Source organism: Cyprinus carpio, chromosome A7, assembly GCF_018340385.1.
Source record: "Cyprinus carpio isolate SPL01 chromosome A7, ASM1834038v1, whole genome shotgun sequence".
NCBI lineage: Eukaryota > Metazoa > Chordata > Actinopteri > Cypriniformes > Cyprinidae > Cyprinus > Cyprinus carpio.
The window spans coordinates 37,345,758-37,358,683 of NC_056578.1; the positions used below are offsets into that span (position 1 = coordinate 37,345,758).

At 37.2% G+C, this 12,926-nt stretch overlaps 1 protein-coding gene across 1 annotated transcript in view; it reads left to right on the forward strand.

Annotated features, from left to right (window-relative positions):
• LOC109057458 (ubiquitin carboxyl-terminal hydrolase 47-like) overlaps window positions 1–12,926 on the forward strand; it is a 31,947-nt gene that overhangs the window by 8,736 nt on the left and 10,285 nt on the right. Inside the window, exons 2-12 of the mRNA XM_042761040.1 lie at window positions 1,888–2,082; window positions 4,085–4,198; window positions 5,097–5,250; window positions 5,338–5,434; window positions 6,065–6,210; window positions 6,328–6,407; window positions 10,587–10,736; window positions 11,462–11,557; window positions 11,639–11,791; window positions 12,410–12,568; window positions 12,655–12,786. Of these exons, the coding sequence (XP_042616974.1) occupies window positions 1,888–2,082; window positions 4,085–4,198; window positions 5,097–5,250; window positions 5,338–5,434; window positions 6,065–6,210; window positions 6,328–6,407; window positions 10,587–10,736; window positions 11,462–11,557; window positions 11,639–11,791; window positions 12,410–12,568; window positions 12,655–12,786 (1,476 nt within the window). The remainder of the gene's footprint in view (window positions 1–1,887; window positions 2,083–4,084; window positions 4,199–5,096; window positions 5,251–5,337; window positions 5,435–6,064; window positions 6,211–6,327; window positions 6,408–10,586; window positions 10,737–11,461; window positions 11,558–11,638; window positions 11,792–12,409; window positions 12,569–12,654; window positions 12,787–12,926) is intronic.

Genomic DNA, 12,926 nt, shown 5'->3' on the forward strand with positions numbered 1-12,926 from the left:
GATGACTAAAAAACAAATCACTTCACAAAATATTTCTGTGATATACACAACATTGGTTAAAATGATATATCAATGAGAAAATATTAATATATCATAGATATTCTATATGCATTGTCCATCCCTGCGTCATTAAAAGTCTTCACTGAGATAAAGTTCTTGTAGCCCTTTCCACCTTGTCATAATGAATACCTGCCGCTCGAGTACAGGCCAATCTGTTTCATTTGAGCACCTAACGATATTATCCCTGATAAAAATACCCTGTAATCTGATAATGCCTCTGCTTGTGTTGACATCTGTGTGTCTTTTACAGTGGCATCTTCACATTTTCTCCTCTAGATCTCCATTCTTCCCCTGCGTATTGATCTTTAACAGATATCTGACACCAGCGCCGCTCAGATCATGATGCTCAGCCTTACGCTCGGGGCTGGTTTTACTTTTCTTGAACAGTGTGTTGTTGTTGTTTTGTCATCAGGGTATTTTTTGGAGTTGCAGGCAGAGTATATTTGAGGAGATGCAGAAGAGGTTCTCACAGGTTTCGTTTGTGTTGTGTGTGTGTGTGTGTGTGTGTGTGTGTGTGTGTGTTTACAGCATGGTGATTCATTTGACATTAACTCACAAATGAAGACGTCAGGAACAAATCAGCTGATTTGAGGGAAAGCTGAGAGCAAGACACTATTACAGGCAGATGGGAATTTGTAGTGTAAAAATAATGTAATGGTAAAAAAATCTAAATAAAATAAAAATAAATCTGGTCATCATTATTGTATGCAAAATAAAATATTTAAAATATATAAATATGAAAATATTATATATATATATATTTTTTTAGATTTTAGAGTGAAATTTTCCCCAGATTTTTCTTGATAGGCTTTTTCTCAGATAGTTTTATTTTGCTGGAGGCTGGGAATTTGAGTATGTAGTGTAAAAAATTAAATTTTCTGTGAAGTGGTTAAAGTAAAAAAATATATATATTTTTTTTTGGAAGAAACTATTTTTTTAATTGGGAATTGGATTAGATTGTCTAAAGTTGGTGTTACATAGCATTTTTTTTTTTTTGTAGTTAATTGGACTGTTTCCTTAATACAACATCCATGAAATCACCACTGTCCAAGCTATAAAAGGCAATCCAATTTTAAAAACCAATAAGTAAAATGATGAAAAATTATTCTTTCTTTTATTTGATAAAAGTATGTATTTAGAAAGTAATCTTAAGTAATTAAAAACAATCAAAAGCACTCTTGAAACAGTCTGCTCAAGTTATTTTCAATGCTTTTCCCTTCATAAATGCACGTAGAAATGTTTTGCTGGCTTCATTCTTGGAATCCTCATTCAGCACTTTTGGTAACACGATCAGTTCTTTAGCAGACGCTCAGACAGCGTATGAAAAGACCATGGCTTTGCTTTGTAAACAACACCTGCAATTAACCAACCACCACCAGTCATGGAGTCGACATTATGGCCTTGACTGTGGCCTCATTTGAACACTTAAGCCAAAACTTCACTTTTCTGAGCCAGTTTTGCAGTTACATTTAACTGAGTGGCACTATGTTTAATTATATGAATGTTTACTGTTTAAACCACATATTTATTGATTTATTAGTCAGGTTTGCTCAGACATGGTTATGCTTTTATTCTTGTTTAACCTTGATTTGTTCACAGTGGATTGCAGAAATCTAACTGTAGTTTTATGTATTATAAATGTACATAATTCCTAGCTTACTGTGTCTTAATGGACGTTGCGTAACTCTATGATTTCTCAGTTCTCTGGTGATATTGCATGGCACAAGAAGACTGTTGCACTTTTGCTTGTCTGCTGCTTTTAGCTCAAACTGCTCTAACTCAAAGTAAACCTAACAAATCTCACATTATGTGCTTGTGCATTTACAGATTGAAAGTGCAGCGGAGGAGCCGAGAGTGCTGTGTATAGTGCAGGACACCACCAATGCCAAGACCGTCAATGAGAGGCTGACACTCAACCTGCCCGCCTCCACCACAGTCAACAAACTCTACGAGGATGTGGCTCACAAGGCTGGATATGTGAACGGCACTTTCTGCCTGGGGTGGGTCAACACTGGCGACATGGTGAGGGTCCTTTCTTAACAAGCTAAAACTCTAGTTAGATTACTCCAAAACATGTCATCTTTGTCCACAAAATCAAAAGAAAAAAAGGAATTTTATTGTGCATAAAGAAAATGTTATGTTTTAATAATTAAAAGAGCCATAATGTGTTAATGTACATATATTTATTTACACTACCATTCAAAATTTTAAGGTCAGTACGATTTTATGTTTTTGAAAGAATTCTCTATAATGTTCACCTAGGCTGCATTCATTTGATCAAAAACGTAAATGCACAAAAGAATTATTGTGAAATATTAGTACAATTTAAAATATCTGCTTTGTAATTTAAAATACTTTTAAATGCAAGTTATTCATTTGGTGCAAAGCTGAATTTTCAGCATTATTGCTCCATTATTCAGTGTCACATGATCCTTCAGAAATCATTCTAATCTGCAGATTTGGTGTTCAAGAAACATTTCTTATTATCAATGTTGAAAACGGTTCTGCTGCTTAATATTTGTTAAAGCTGTAATACATATTTTTTTTCAGGATTCTTGGATTTATAGAAAGTTCAAAAAAACATCATTTATTTGAAAAAAGTACTATTTTGTAACATCATAAATGTCCTTGCTGACTAAAAGTAGTAATTTCTTTAAAGAAATATTACTGAACTATTCAGCCATAGTAATAAGTATATAATGAAAAAGTTTTGGTGTGGGATTTGCTTTACTAGTAAATTTCACAAATAATTACTAAGTAATAAAAGAACATATAAATTACTTTTTTTTTTTTTTAACCCTTTGACGTGTACGATCACACCGGTGTGATTAGAACGTTCAGCGCGTCACATGGTCAACTGCTAAATTCAAATCTTCTTTCGATATGATATACTGTACACATAGTGTAGGTAACTTCAGTAATCTTTGTTTTATTTGCAACTTCACCCAGGTAGTAATAATTAATGAATATGCCCTGCTTATGAGTTAATAATTCACATTTACTAGAGGTTTGTATTGTTTGGTGTACTAGACATCTGCATTGGTTTTTGAAACTTAACCCGACCAGTACAGTAAGGGCAAACCCAACCTGAAATTGCTCCCAATAGCTTGTTAGGTTCTGGCTACTTAAAGCTGGAATGCATTAAATGACTTTTAAAATCACAACAGATAATAAAATCTTTGTACCCTAAACAACTGAGGATCACACAATAACAGACGTACAAGTTGTTCGAACACAACAGACTCGCACAGAAACATGCGCCTCACAGCTTGGAGTCATATTACAAATGAGAACATTGTTTTGAAATCGACTCAAAATATCAAACATGTTTGATCTCCTCTGGCTGGATAGAGTCAGAGTCTGAAGCTTAAAACCAGAGTCTGTGCCCATCATACGCTGTACGATTTTCTGTGAAATCTGATCATTTTGATGGAATGAAATCTGCAGACTGATTTTAACTTTTAGGAGCTAGATTAGACTCATCCAGACCTATAATTTTTATTAATTTTGAGCTTAATGCACACCTGAAGTTACACGGACCGTGACAGAGCCATGTTTTTACCACACCTCTGCAGTGCTATGATTAGATGGAGATGTGTCATGGACTTTGCTCCATTCTCCATCTAATAGTGTGTTAATCCCAGCACAGAGCCTGTAGCTGCAGGTAGCTCTCAGAGTAGGTCAGTGGATTAAGGCCTGTTTCTGCTCTCCCCCACCAGTGGAACATTAGTACATCCAGACCTGTTGCTAAATTTCTAGTACGTGTTGTCCCTCAGGTTGCACAGCCTTTTCTTCCACACTAACTGAATCCTGGGCTGAGATGTGGGTTATCTTTTGTACATAAGGTTGATTATTTTCTCTCTGAAGGTCGTTTGAGGCATTTTGCAGTATTTCTGCATGTTTAGACTTGCTCTTTGCATTGTTCCAGACAGCATTTTCTCACATTGTCATTTGTTCTGATTGTTTTTCACTGCCTCTCTTTGTTCATCTCTCTTTTCCCCTTTCTGTCTCAACTCTACACCTAGCTCCTCTGGACCAGGCCAGTGAGATGTCCCTGGTGTTGTCCGGTTTTGAGGCGGGGAAAAAGAATTTCCTGCAGCTTACGGACAAGGACGGGGAGCAGCCTCAAATCGCTTCAGTGAGTCATCATATCAGCAGTTTAACTGGGTTAAAAAAAAAAAAAAAAAACTAATTCTTTCATATGTTCTATAACTCACTTGTTCATTCGTTCTATCAATCTTTCATTCGTTCCATCTGTTGTTGTTTCTGTCTACTGTCTGTTCTGTCATTCGTTGTCTATTATTTGTTTGTTTGTTTGTTTGTTTGCTTGCTCATTCCGTCTTTCTGTGTGTCTATCTATCTATCTATCTATCTATCTATCTATCTATCTATCTATCTATCTATCTATCTATCTATCTATCTATCTATCTATCTATCTATCGATCTATCTATCCACCTATCCACCTATCTATCTATCCATCTTTTTGTTGTTCTGTCTATCCATCGTTGTATCATTCTGTCATTCTATCTGTAGTTCTAATTATTTAATGATCTATCTATAATCGAATCATTGTCTCGTTCTCTTATTCTATCATCTTTATTTATATATCGGACAAAAATGCAAAGAAAGTTCAAGTAAATCTGTTCTATCTATCATTCATTCTGTCATTCATTCATATATTGTATTTATCCGTCTTTCATTCTATCGTCTTTATATATTTATATTGGACAAAAGTGCAAAGAAAGCTTCAAGTGGATGGAAATAATTTGGACTTGAACTTAGTTTAACATCTTCATTCCCACTGTCTGTTGTGGAATCCAGTTTTTGTTGTTACTTTGTGGGTTTCCGACCTATTTATTTCCTGTAGAAATGAAGGATACCCCATAATAGGAATGCGATGTCATAAGAAAAAACATTTTGAAAAAAGAATGAATGTGAACTTGATATCCTTGAGGGATGGGATCGTAATTGTGTCAGGCTTACTAGATGGTGAACATTGTGTGTTTAGCATTATTAATGTGTAACTCTTTTACAGGATGAATCTGGCACAGCGGACAGCAGTGGTCTTGATGACAGCTCTCAGGATCGCTTCATCGGACCCTTACCACGGGACGGGACCGTGGGCTGTAGCAGTGACTATAGCAGCCCCAGTTACTCGTACTCCTCCATACTTAACAAGTCAGACACAGGTAGCCCTCCTTTAACATGCATTGGTCATAAAGAACATGCCAACTTTGCCATGTAGATTTATTTGTCTTGTGTCCTCTGCTTTCAAGGTTATGTTGGTTTGGTCAACCAAGCAATGACCTGTTACCTGAACAGTCTCCTGCAGACCCTGTTCATGACCCCTGAGTTCAGGAATGCACTCTACAAGTAAGTAGTCTGAGTGTCAGGTTTATTGGGATAACTAGATTATATGAACAAGATTTAAGCAACATGCAGCAAGAGTGCCTGCAACCATTAATGCAAAAAATGATTAAATCAGAGTTTTAAACAGATAAATTCAGAAACTCTAATGTTTTTGGGATTGGGATTTGCATCACATACATTATTAAAACTTCTTAATGCTCTCATGCTTACAAAGCTCAGGATAAGGAGCGATTGTGAAACTGACTTAATGACACTGAATTTAAGAATATTTCTAGCCAAATAAAAAGTGCATTAAAATCATGAATCACCATGTTTCCTAATTTTATTTTATTTTGAACATAATAAAAATTTTGCCTAGTCCTAACGATTACTGCATAATAAAAAATAATTAGATTCATGTGGTTAATTTGAACTTTCCATTTTATTGTCATTATTATTATTGTTCAACAGTTTTGGGGAGTGTTGTTGTAAATGAGTTACTTGTTTTAGTTACTTTTCTACAAAATGCTCAGAACAGAGTCACTTTAAGCTTGCAGGCCTTTTATATTTTTATAAACATTGGAATTGTTTTTTAGTGTATGCTGCCTCCATATTGTACATTCTTTAGCTCTGTTTTTAATCTTTCTACTCCAGATGGGAGTTTGAGGACTCTGAGGAGGATCCGGTCAACAGTATCCCGTACCAGCTCCAGAGGCTGTTTGTGCTTCTGCAGACCAGTAAGAAGCGTGCCATTGAGACCACAGACGTGACCCGCAGCTTTGGCTGGGACAGCAGTGAGGGTACGAGGCGTCACTTAATGTCCCTTTGGGAAACTTTACCCACGTTAGCTTTGCTGTTATCAGATAGCAGGAGGAGTCTTGGTTACTGTGAAACTCTTTACCTTGTTTGTCTTGCAGCCTGGCAGCAGCACGACGTCCAGGAGCTTTGCAGAGTCATGTTTGATGCACTAGAGCAGAAGTGGAAACAGACTGAGCAGGTATGTGATGCAAGCCCCGCCTGCTCATGACATGATGCTAATCCACAACCAATGAGATCGATAGACTAAGAGAAAAGTCCCAGTGTTGAGTAAAATAAGAGTAATTTTTATAGGGACTTTTTCTGAACAGCAGCTGAGTCTGGGCTGGTGGGTTGGGTCAGGGGCCACGCACTGAAGAGGTTTGCATTTTTCTACACTAAGCTCATTGTTCTCTTCTAAGCTGGGGCTGTTAATAAATAAATCAAATCTTTGTTTGTGTGCCAGGAACGCTAGCAAAACTTTTTGTTTTGCTGAAAACATGTCTCAACTTCTTGTTTGGGATTTCTCTTGAGTTTATAGAGGGGTCCAAAGGTTAAGGCCGTGACTAGCGGCAATGAACGCTGGCTGTGGAATCACCTGCATCTGGGACAAAAAGTTGTGCTTAAAGGAACACTCCACTATTTTTGAAAATAGGCTCATTTTCCAACTCCCCTAGAGTTAAACAGTTGAGTTTTACCATTTTTGAATCCATTCAGCCGATCTCTGGGTCTGGCGGTAGCACTTTTAGCTTAGCTTAGCATAGATCATTGAATCAGATTAGACCGTTAGCATCTCACTCAAAAACTCGATATCTACTAGCTGGGGACTATTTTCAGGCGCTGCGTAATATCATTGCGTCTGCTGCACCCATGATACGGCAGCAAAGTTCCTTGTTTATTACACCAGAATGAGAGTATAGTACCTAACCATATCGACCTAGAAAATCGCAACTTTTCATTTTCCGTCGGTCTTTGTACGCGATATAACTACAGAAGACTCAAGTTTTAAATAGGAAAAATATCAAAACTCTTTGTTCATTTTTGAGCGAGATGCTAACGGTCTAATCTGATTCAATGATCTATGCTAAGCTAAGCTAAAAGTGCTACCACCAGACCCTGAGATCGGCTGAATGGATTCGAAAACGGTAAAACTCGACTGTTTAACTCTAGGGGAGTTGGAAAATGAGCCTATTTTCAAAAATAGTGGAGTGTTCCTTTAATACACGGCAAAGACTAAACCCAGCCAACAGCCAAATGTACTGTATAAAGGGAAATAACTCTCCATACCAGCAGGTGGAAGTATTCTGGATACATCAGTAAAAATGGGACTGAATATATGCAAACTGTAAACAAGCAGCTTTTGCTTGTTATTTTCGATTATGAATCATGTTGATCAGTTGGCCTTCATTTTTATTGAGACGGTCTTGTTTTGATGTTTGGAATATAAAGCCTGGGGCACACCAAGCCGACTTCAAAGAACTAGCTGCAATGAAAGCCGACAGTATTGTTGCACCTAGCATGTGTGTTCTGTGCCTACAAACTGGCAGAAGGAGACAGTCAACGATAGCCTAACATTGCTTGATGACTGACCAATGGCTTGGTGGTCACAGCTTTTGGCCCATAGTTTCTTTTTCTGTAATCGAAAAAAAAAATTCGAAACTAAATCTTAAAATGATTTTAGTTTTAGGATTTATAAAAAAAAAAAAAAAATCAAACAAAGAAACTCTTTGTACAGATGTTCAGATGTACTTGCTTCTGTTGAAGCTAGGGATGTCAAATTTCGATTATTTCCATGATCGATCGTCGTTTAAATTAACGATCAATTAATCGATTAATCGTTAACCATAATGCTGCAAAATGCTCTATTGCATGCACGCAGTCACCGGTATGACAGGATGTGCCAAAGCCCCCCACAAACACACACACAACGCTTTCTCACTTGAATTAAAGGGATTTTAGTCTGAATAAAATACTGGTAGCAGGATTATAAAATGAATAGATGTGATTAAGATCATTTGATAAAATAAAGAGAGCGCGCCATACTTTTGAGGTAATTTTAGTTTGTTGACTGTTTTCTATCCCGCACGGAGAACGCTGAACTCGCCTCTTTAAATGATTTTGTGGTGCTCGTTGTTGTATTTTAAAACACAATTGCAATGTTTTCAAATTACATTATTGTATTTAAAATAAAATTATCCCAAACGGAACTGTGGCGCGCGTGTGGCTGCGCTGCACATTAAGTGAACTACATCGGCGCTGCTGCACCAATACACTGTTGCTCACATTAATTTGATCCTGCTGGATTCTGTCCTATAAAATGTCAGATTTTTTACTTTTGCATTCCGGTAGGCCTATTTGTTTTTAAAAATCCGGCATACAGTGCATTAGATAGTGACAGTGCATGTGTGCAGACGATGACGAGCGAGCGCGGCTTTGGCTAGATTTATTTGGATTTTATTGCTCATGTCTCATTCGGCACACAATCCAAATGTTTCCATATTTGCAATGTATTTGAATATTAAACTATTATTTATAATATTAACTAGGCTTGTACGCATTCGCATCTAGACGGAAAAGATAATCCTCTTCACATGAGCAAAAACGTCCTTGGCATAACAGCAGAGTGAACCGGTATAAGGTCTATTTAAACTGACCAGTGTAACCTTTTAAATGTTTAGTTGACTATTTTATTTTGATAATGAACAGACTGCGATGTTTTAGTTGACTATTTTATTTTGATAATGAACAGGCTGGGTTGTTAGCGATCGAAACAGCTGAGACAAAAAAAAAAAAAAAAAAAAAAACTTTTCCGCAAAAGTGTTTACTTTCATTTGTGCGCACACACACAATAAAAACAGAAGATTTGTGCTCTTGTAAAATAGAGCAAACAAACAGAATGCGTTGCCATCCTTTTTTTTCCGTGAACGTATGGAGCGCCGCCACACTTCTGTTTTAAATCCGTTATCTTAATTATTTAAGTCGGATTTATTTCGCATATTTAAAAAAAAAAAAAAAAAAAAAAAAAAAAGTTATTTTTATGTTGGGCCTATTACTTATATAGGCTATACATTTTCCTTAAAGCATCATATTTTGTCCCAGGGCTTGAGAACCTGTGCACTAGTTAGGTCCATGCAGAAACTTGTGAGCGATGGCGTCACCGTTTAGTGACATCACTGAATGCTCCGGGAAAATGTCATTGTCGGTCACAGCGTCTTTTAATCGCTGTTTTGAATCCAGCAATTATTTATTTACAAATTATAAGCTCTGATTATGACAAGTGTGGTATAAAAGCTTTGTTTATTAGAGGAATAATAGGAAAATGTTAGATCGTGACCATGCCTCTGGATGCGCTCGAGCCCATAGCCTTCATTTACGCGGCTTTGTTCTGGTTTGCCGGTTAGTCACTAATTTCCACAAATTCAATAACATATAGGCATCGTTTCTTTTCCTAAATCTTCACAGTCCTCTAATTTCGCAGGTTTATTTTATTATCTTTCACTTTTAATCACTGTTTTCGCATCTCTTACTGTGGTAAACATGGGAAGGGAAATTAAAGATTTCATGAATTAGGAATTCGTTCGATTTATTAGTTTGTTCCCTTAATTAGTTAAATCATGGGTTATTTAGGGAACAAAAATTAATGAAACATGGACAATTGCCACAAATTAATAAGTCGTAGGAACGAATTAACAAGTAATAGGATAGCCTTTCTGTCCTGTGTCCCGCAACCCTGCAAAGCGCATGATATGCTTTTTATGTTGAATAACTTTTATGTTGTTTCTATTTTAATGTAGGCTACTTTAAAGTTTAAATCACGTTAAAACCTTAATTTGTACATTGTGAATGAATGATGATGCTTTTACTGCTACCGTCACCGTCACTCACAGCGCTTGCACGTGTTCTGCGCATGAGCCGCACGCAGCCCAACATTAAAGCGGTTAACCGACCATCGACAGCCTTAATCGATTGCATCTCTTATCGACAATTAATCGATCGTCGATTAATCGTTGACATCCCTAGTTGAAGCACAAGATTCTCTTTGGTTCATTCTGTAATCATGCTGGAGAACATGAGCATTAGGTTTTACACAAAGTAGCTGAAGTGCTGCTGTCATTAACACACGGGACATAACAAAGACATTCTGAAATTCAGTTTCACCTAACTTTTCACCTAAATTTTGCGAATAATGTCATTTATAATAGGAAAAAATTAAATCAGTTAGAAAATGTTTGCATTTCTCCTTTTATAAATGGTCTCAGACTTTTAGACCGACTGTAAGTGTCATTGTGAATGTGTGGGTGTTTGCTGAACAGTTTTTTTTTGTGATTAGTGGTGTATGCAGAGTGTTTTGATGTTCTTTCTTTTGTTTTGTGTTTTCCAGGCTGACCTGATCAACCAGCTTTACCAGGGCAAGCTGAAGGACTATGTGCGCTGTTTGGAGTGTGGCTATGAGAGCTGGAGGATTGACACGTACTTGGACATCCCTCTGGTCATCAGGCCCTTCGGGGCCAGCCAGGCTTTTGGCAGCGTGGTGCGTCCGGCTGTCATTATGATCTTTTTTTTTTGTAGCTGTTGCAGTATAGATCACTAGCATATGCAGTATTAAGCCATTTTAAAGCTTTTAAAGCGATTTTTTGTAATTGTAATTGTTTTATATGCCAACAGAATTTACAGTTTGTTGGTTTTATAACTGTTCGGAATGGAAATATGACCATTGCTGTATGCTAAGGGCTGCTATTGTACATTAGTCTTAAAAAACAAAGAGTCCACAGCCAGTCAGAATATATTTATAAATGATTGTCAGTGCTAAACAGCGTTATTTTAAATTATTTATATAGTATTATGCTATTTATTTATATTTATAATTATTATTTGTTTCAGTTTAAATTTTATGTGCTTCTGCCATTTTTCATTAGGTTTTGTTATAAACATTTCTGATTGGTTTTAATGTATTTTTATTTCAGTTTTACTAGTTTTAGTACCTAAACTTATTTTAAACATGTTTGTTGCCAATGCAATTTAATGTAACATTTAATTAATGTTAATTTAATTTAGTTAATGAAAACAATGTTTAATAGTTTTAGTTAACGATGACTGCACTGGTGCTAAATGTCAAATGCAATGTCCAGTTGAAAGTGGAGCAAAAAACAGCACACTGTGAAACAATTGTTGTCTAAATAGATCTTTAGTGGCAGACTTATTGAACTTTTGATCTAAATGTTTGTCCTCATTGTCCACTGATTTTATGTCGAGCAGGAAGAAGCCCTGCAAGCTTTCATCCAGCCTGAGACTCTCGACGGTCCCAACCAATACTTCTGCGAGCGCTGCAAAAAGAAATGCGACGCCCGCAAGGTGATTCAGATCACAGACGATGATTGTAAAGTCCTGTACCGCATTTCAGTTTCTGATGCAGACTTGTTTTTTTGTCTCCAGGGTCTGAGATTCCTCCATTTCCCATACCTGCTGACTCTGCAGCTGAAACGCTTCGACTTTGATTACACCACTATGCACCGCATTAAACTCAATGACCGCATGACCTTCCCAGAGGAGCTGGACATGAGCCCCTTCATCGATGTTGAGGATGAGGTAAGATGCAGCTTTATGCTCTCTTTTCTGTGAGAGCTCGTATCCTCATTGAGTCCATAATTAATGAACTGTGATCTCATCTGCCCTGCCCAATTGAGTATTAAACTGCTAGCACCTGTTAGGAACACCCCATTATTATCATCAGTTAGAATACCATGCTAAAGGACATCATTATCGATTGAAAAGTTACATTAATAAATTTAGCAGGCAGGTATTCACATTGATTTACTGGATAGGTAGGGAAGGGAGCTAGAGCAGACAGCCGCACACAAATAATATAAGTCACAGCCTAATAATGCACAGCCGTTTGCATTTGTACTCTGCATTGGAGATATATGTGAGGATGCTTTTGCATATTTAAATACTTTTAAGGCTTATTTATATAAGCTGTTTAAATGGTTATATCAATGAGCTGTAAAGACTGGCTTCTCGTTGCATAAAAACATGCATTCACTGTGACGCCAATGCGTCATCAAAGTACTACAGTCATTTGCCACATCACTACCTGTGATGTCAGCACAATGTTGACTTTGATCCTTATTAGTGAGTTTTGAAAGCATGTAGTTTTGAACAGCACACGTAATTCTGATGCATTGATTACATGTTTTGACTCTACAGAAATCACCTCAGACAGAGAGCTGCACTGACAGCGGGGCGGAGAATGAAGGAAGCTGCCACAGTGACCAGATGAGCAATGATTTCTCCACGGATGATGCCTTGGACGAGGGCATCTGTCTGGATAACACCAGCAGCACAGAGCGGGTGCTCAAACCAAAGGTTACGTCACGTCCTCTCTGAACCCAAACGCTGAAGACGTATTAAGCTATGAAAGACGAACATGCTTTTTCTTGTCTCCTTTATAGAGCTCCTTGACCTTTGAACTCTTCTCAGTCATGGTGCATTCTGGGAGTGCTGCAGGTGGGCACTACTACGCCTGCATCAAGTCCTTCAGTGACAGCCAATGGTACAGCTTCAATGACCAGCACGTCAGCAAGGTCAGCCAGCTACCATCGGTCTTAAAGGAATATTTCACACTGAAAGGAAAATATTGGGTCTCATTCACTAATAATTGTGTGGATTATTCATATACATGTATATACACACACACAGAGGAGAACAATAATGAATTTGAAAT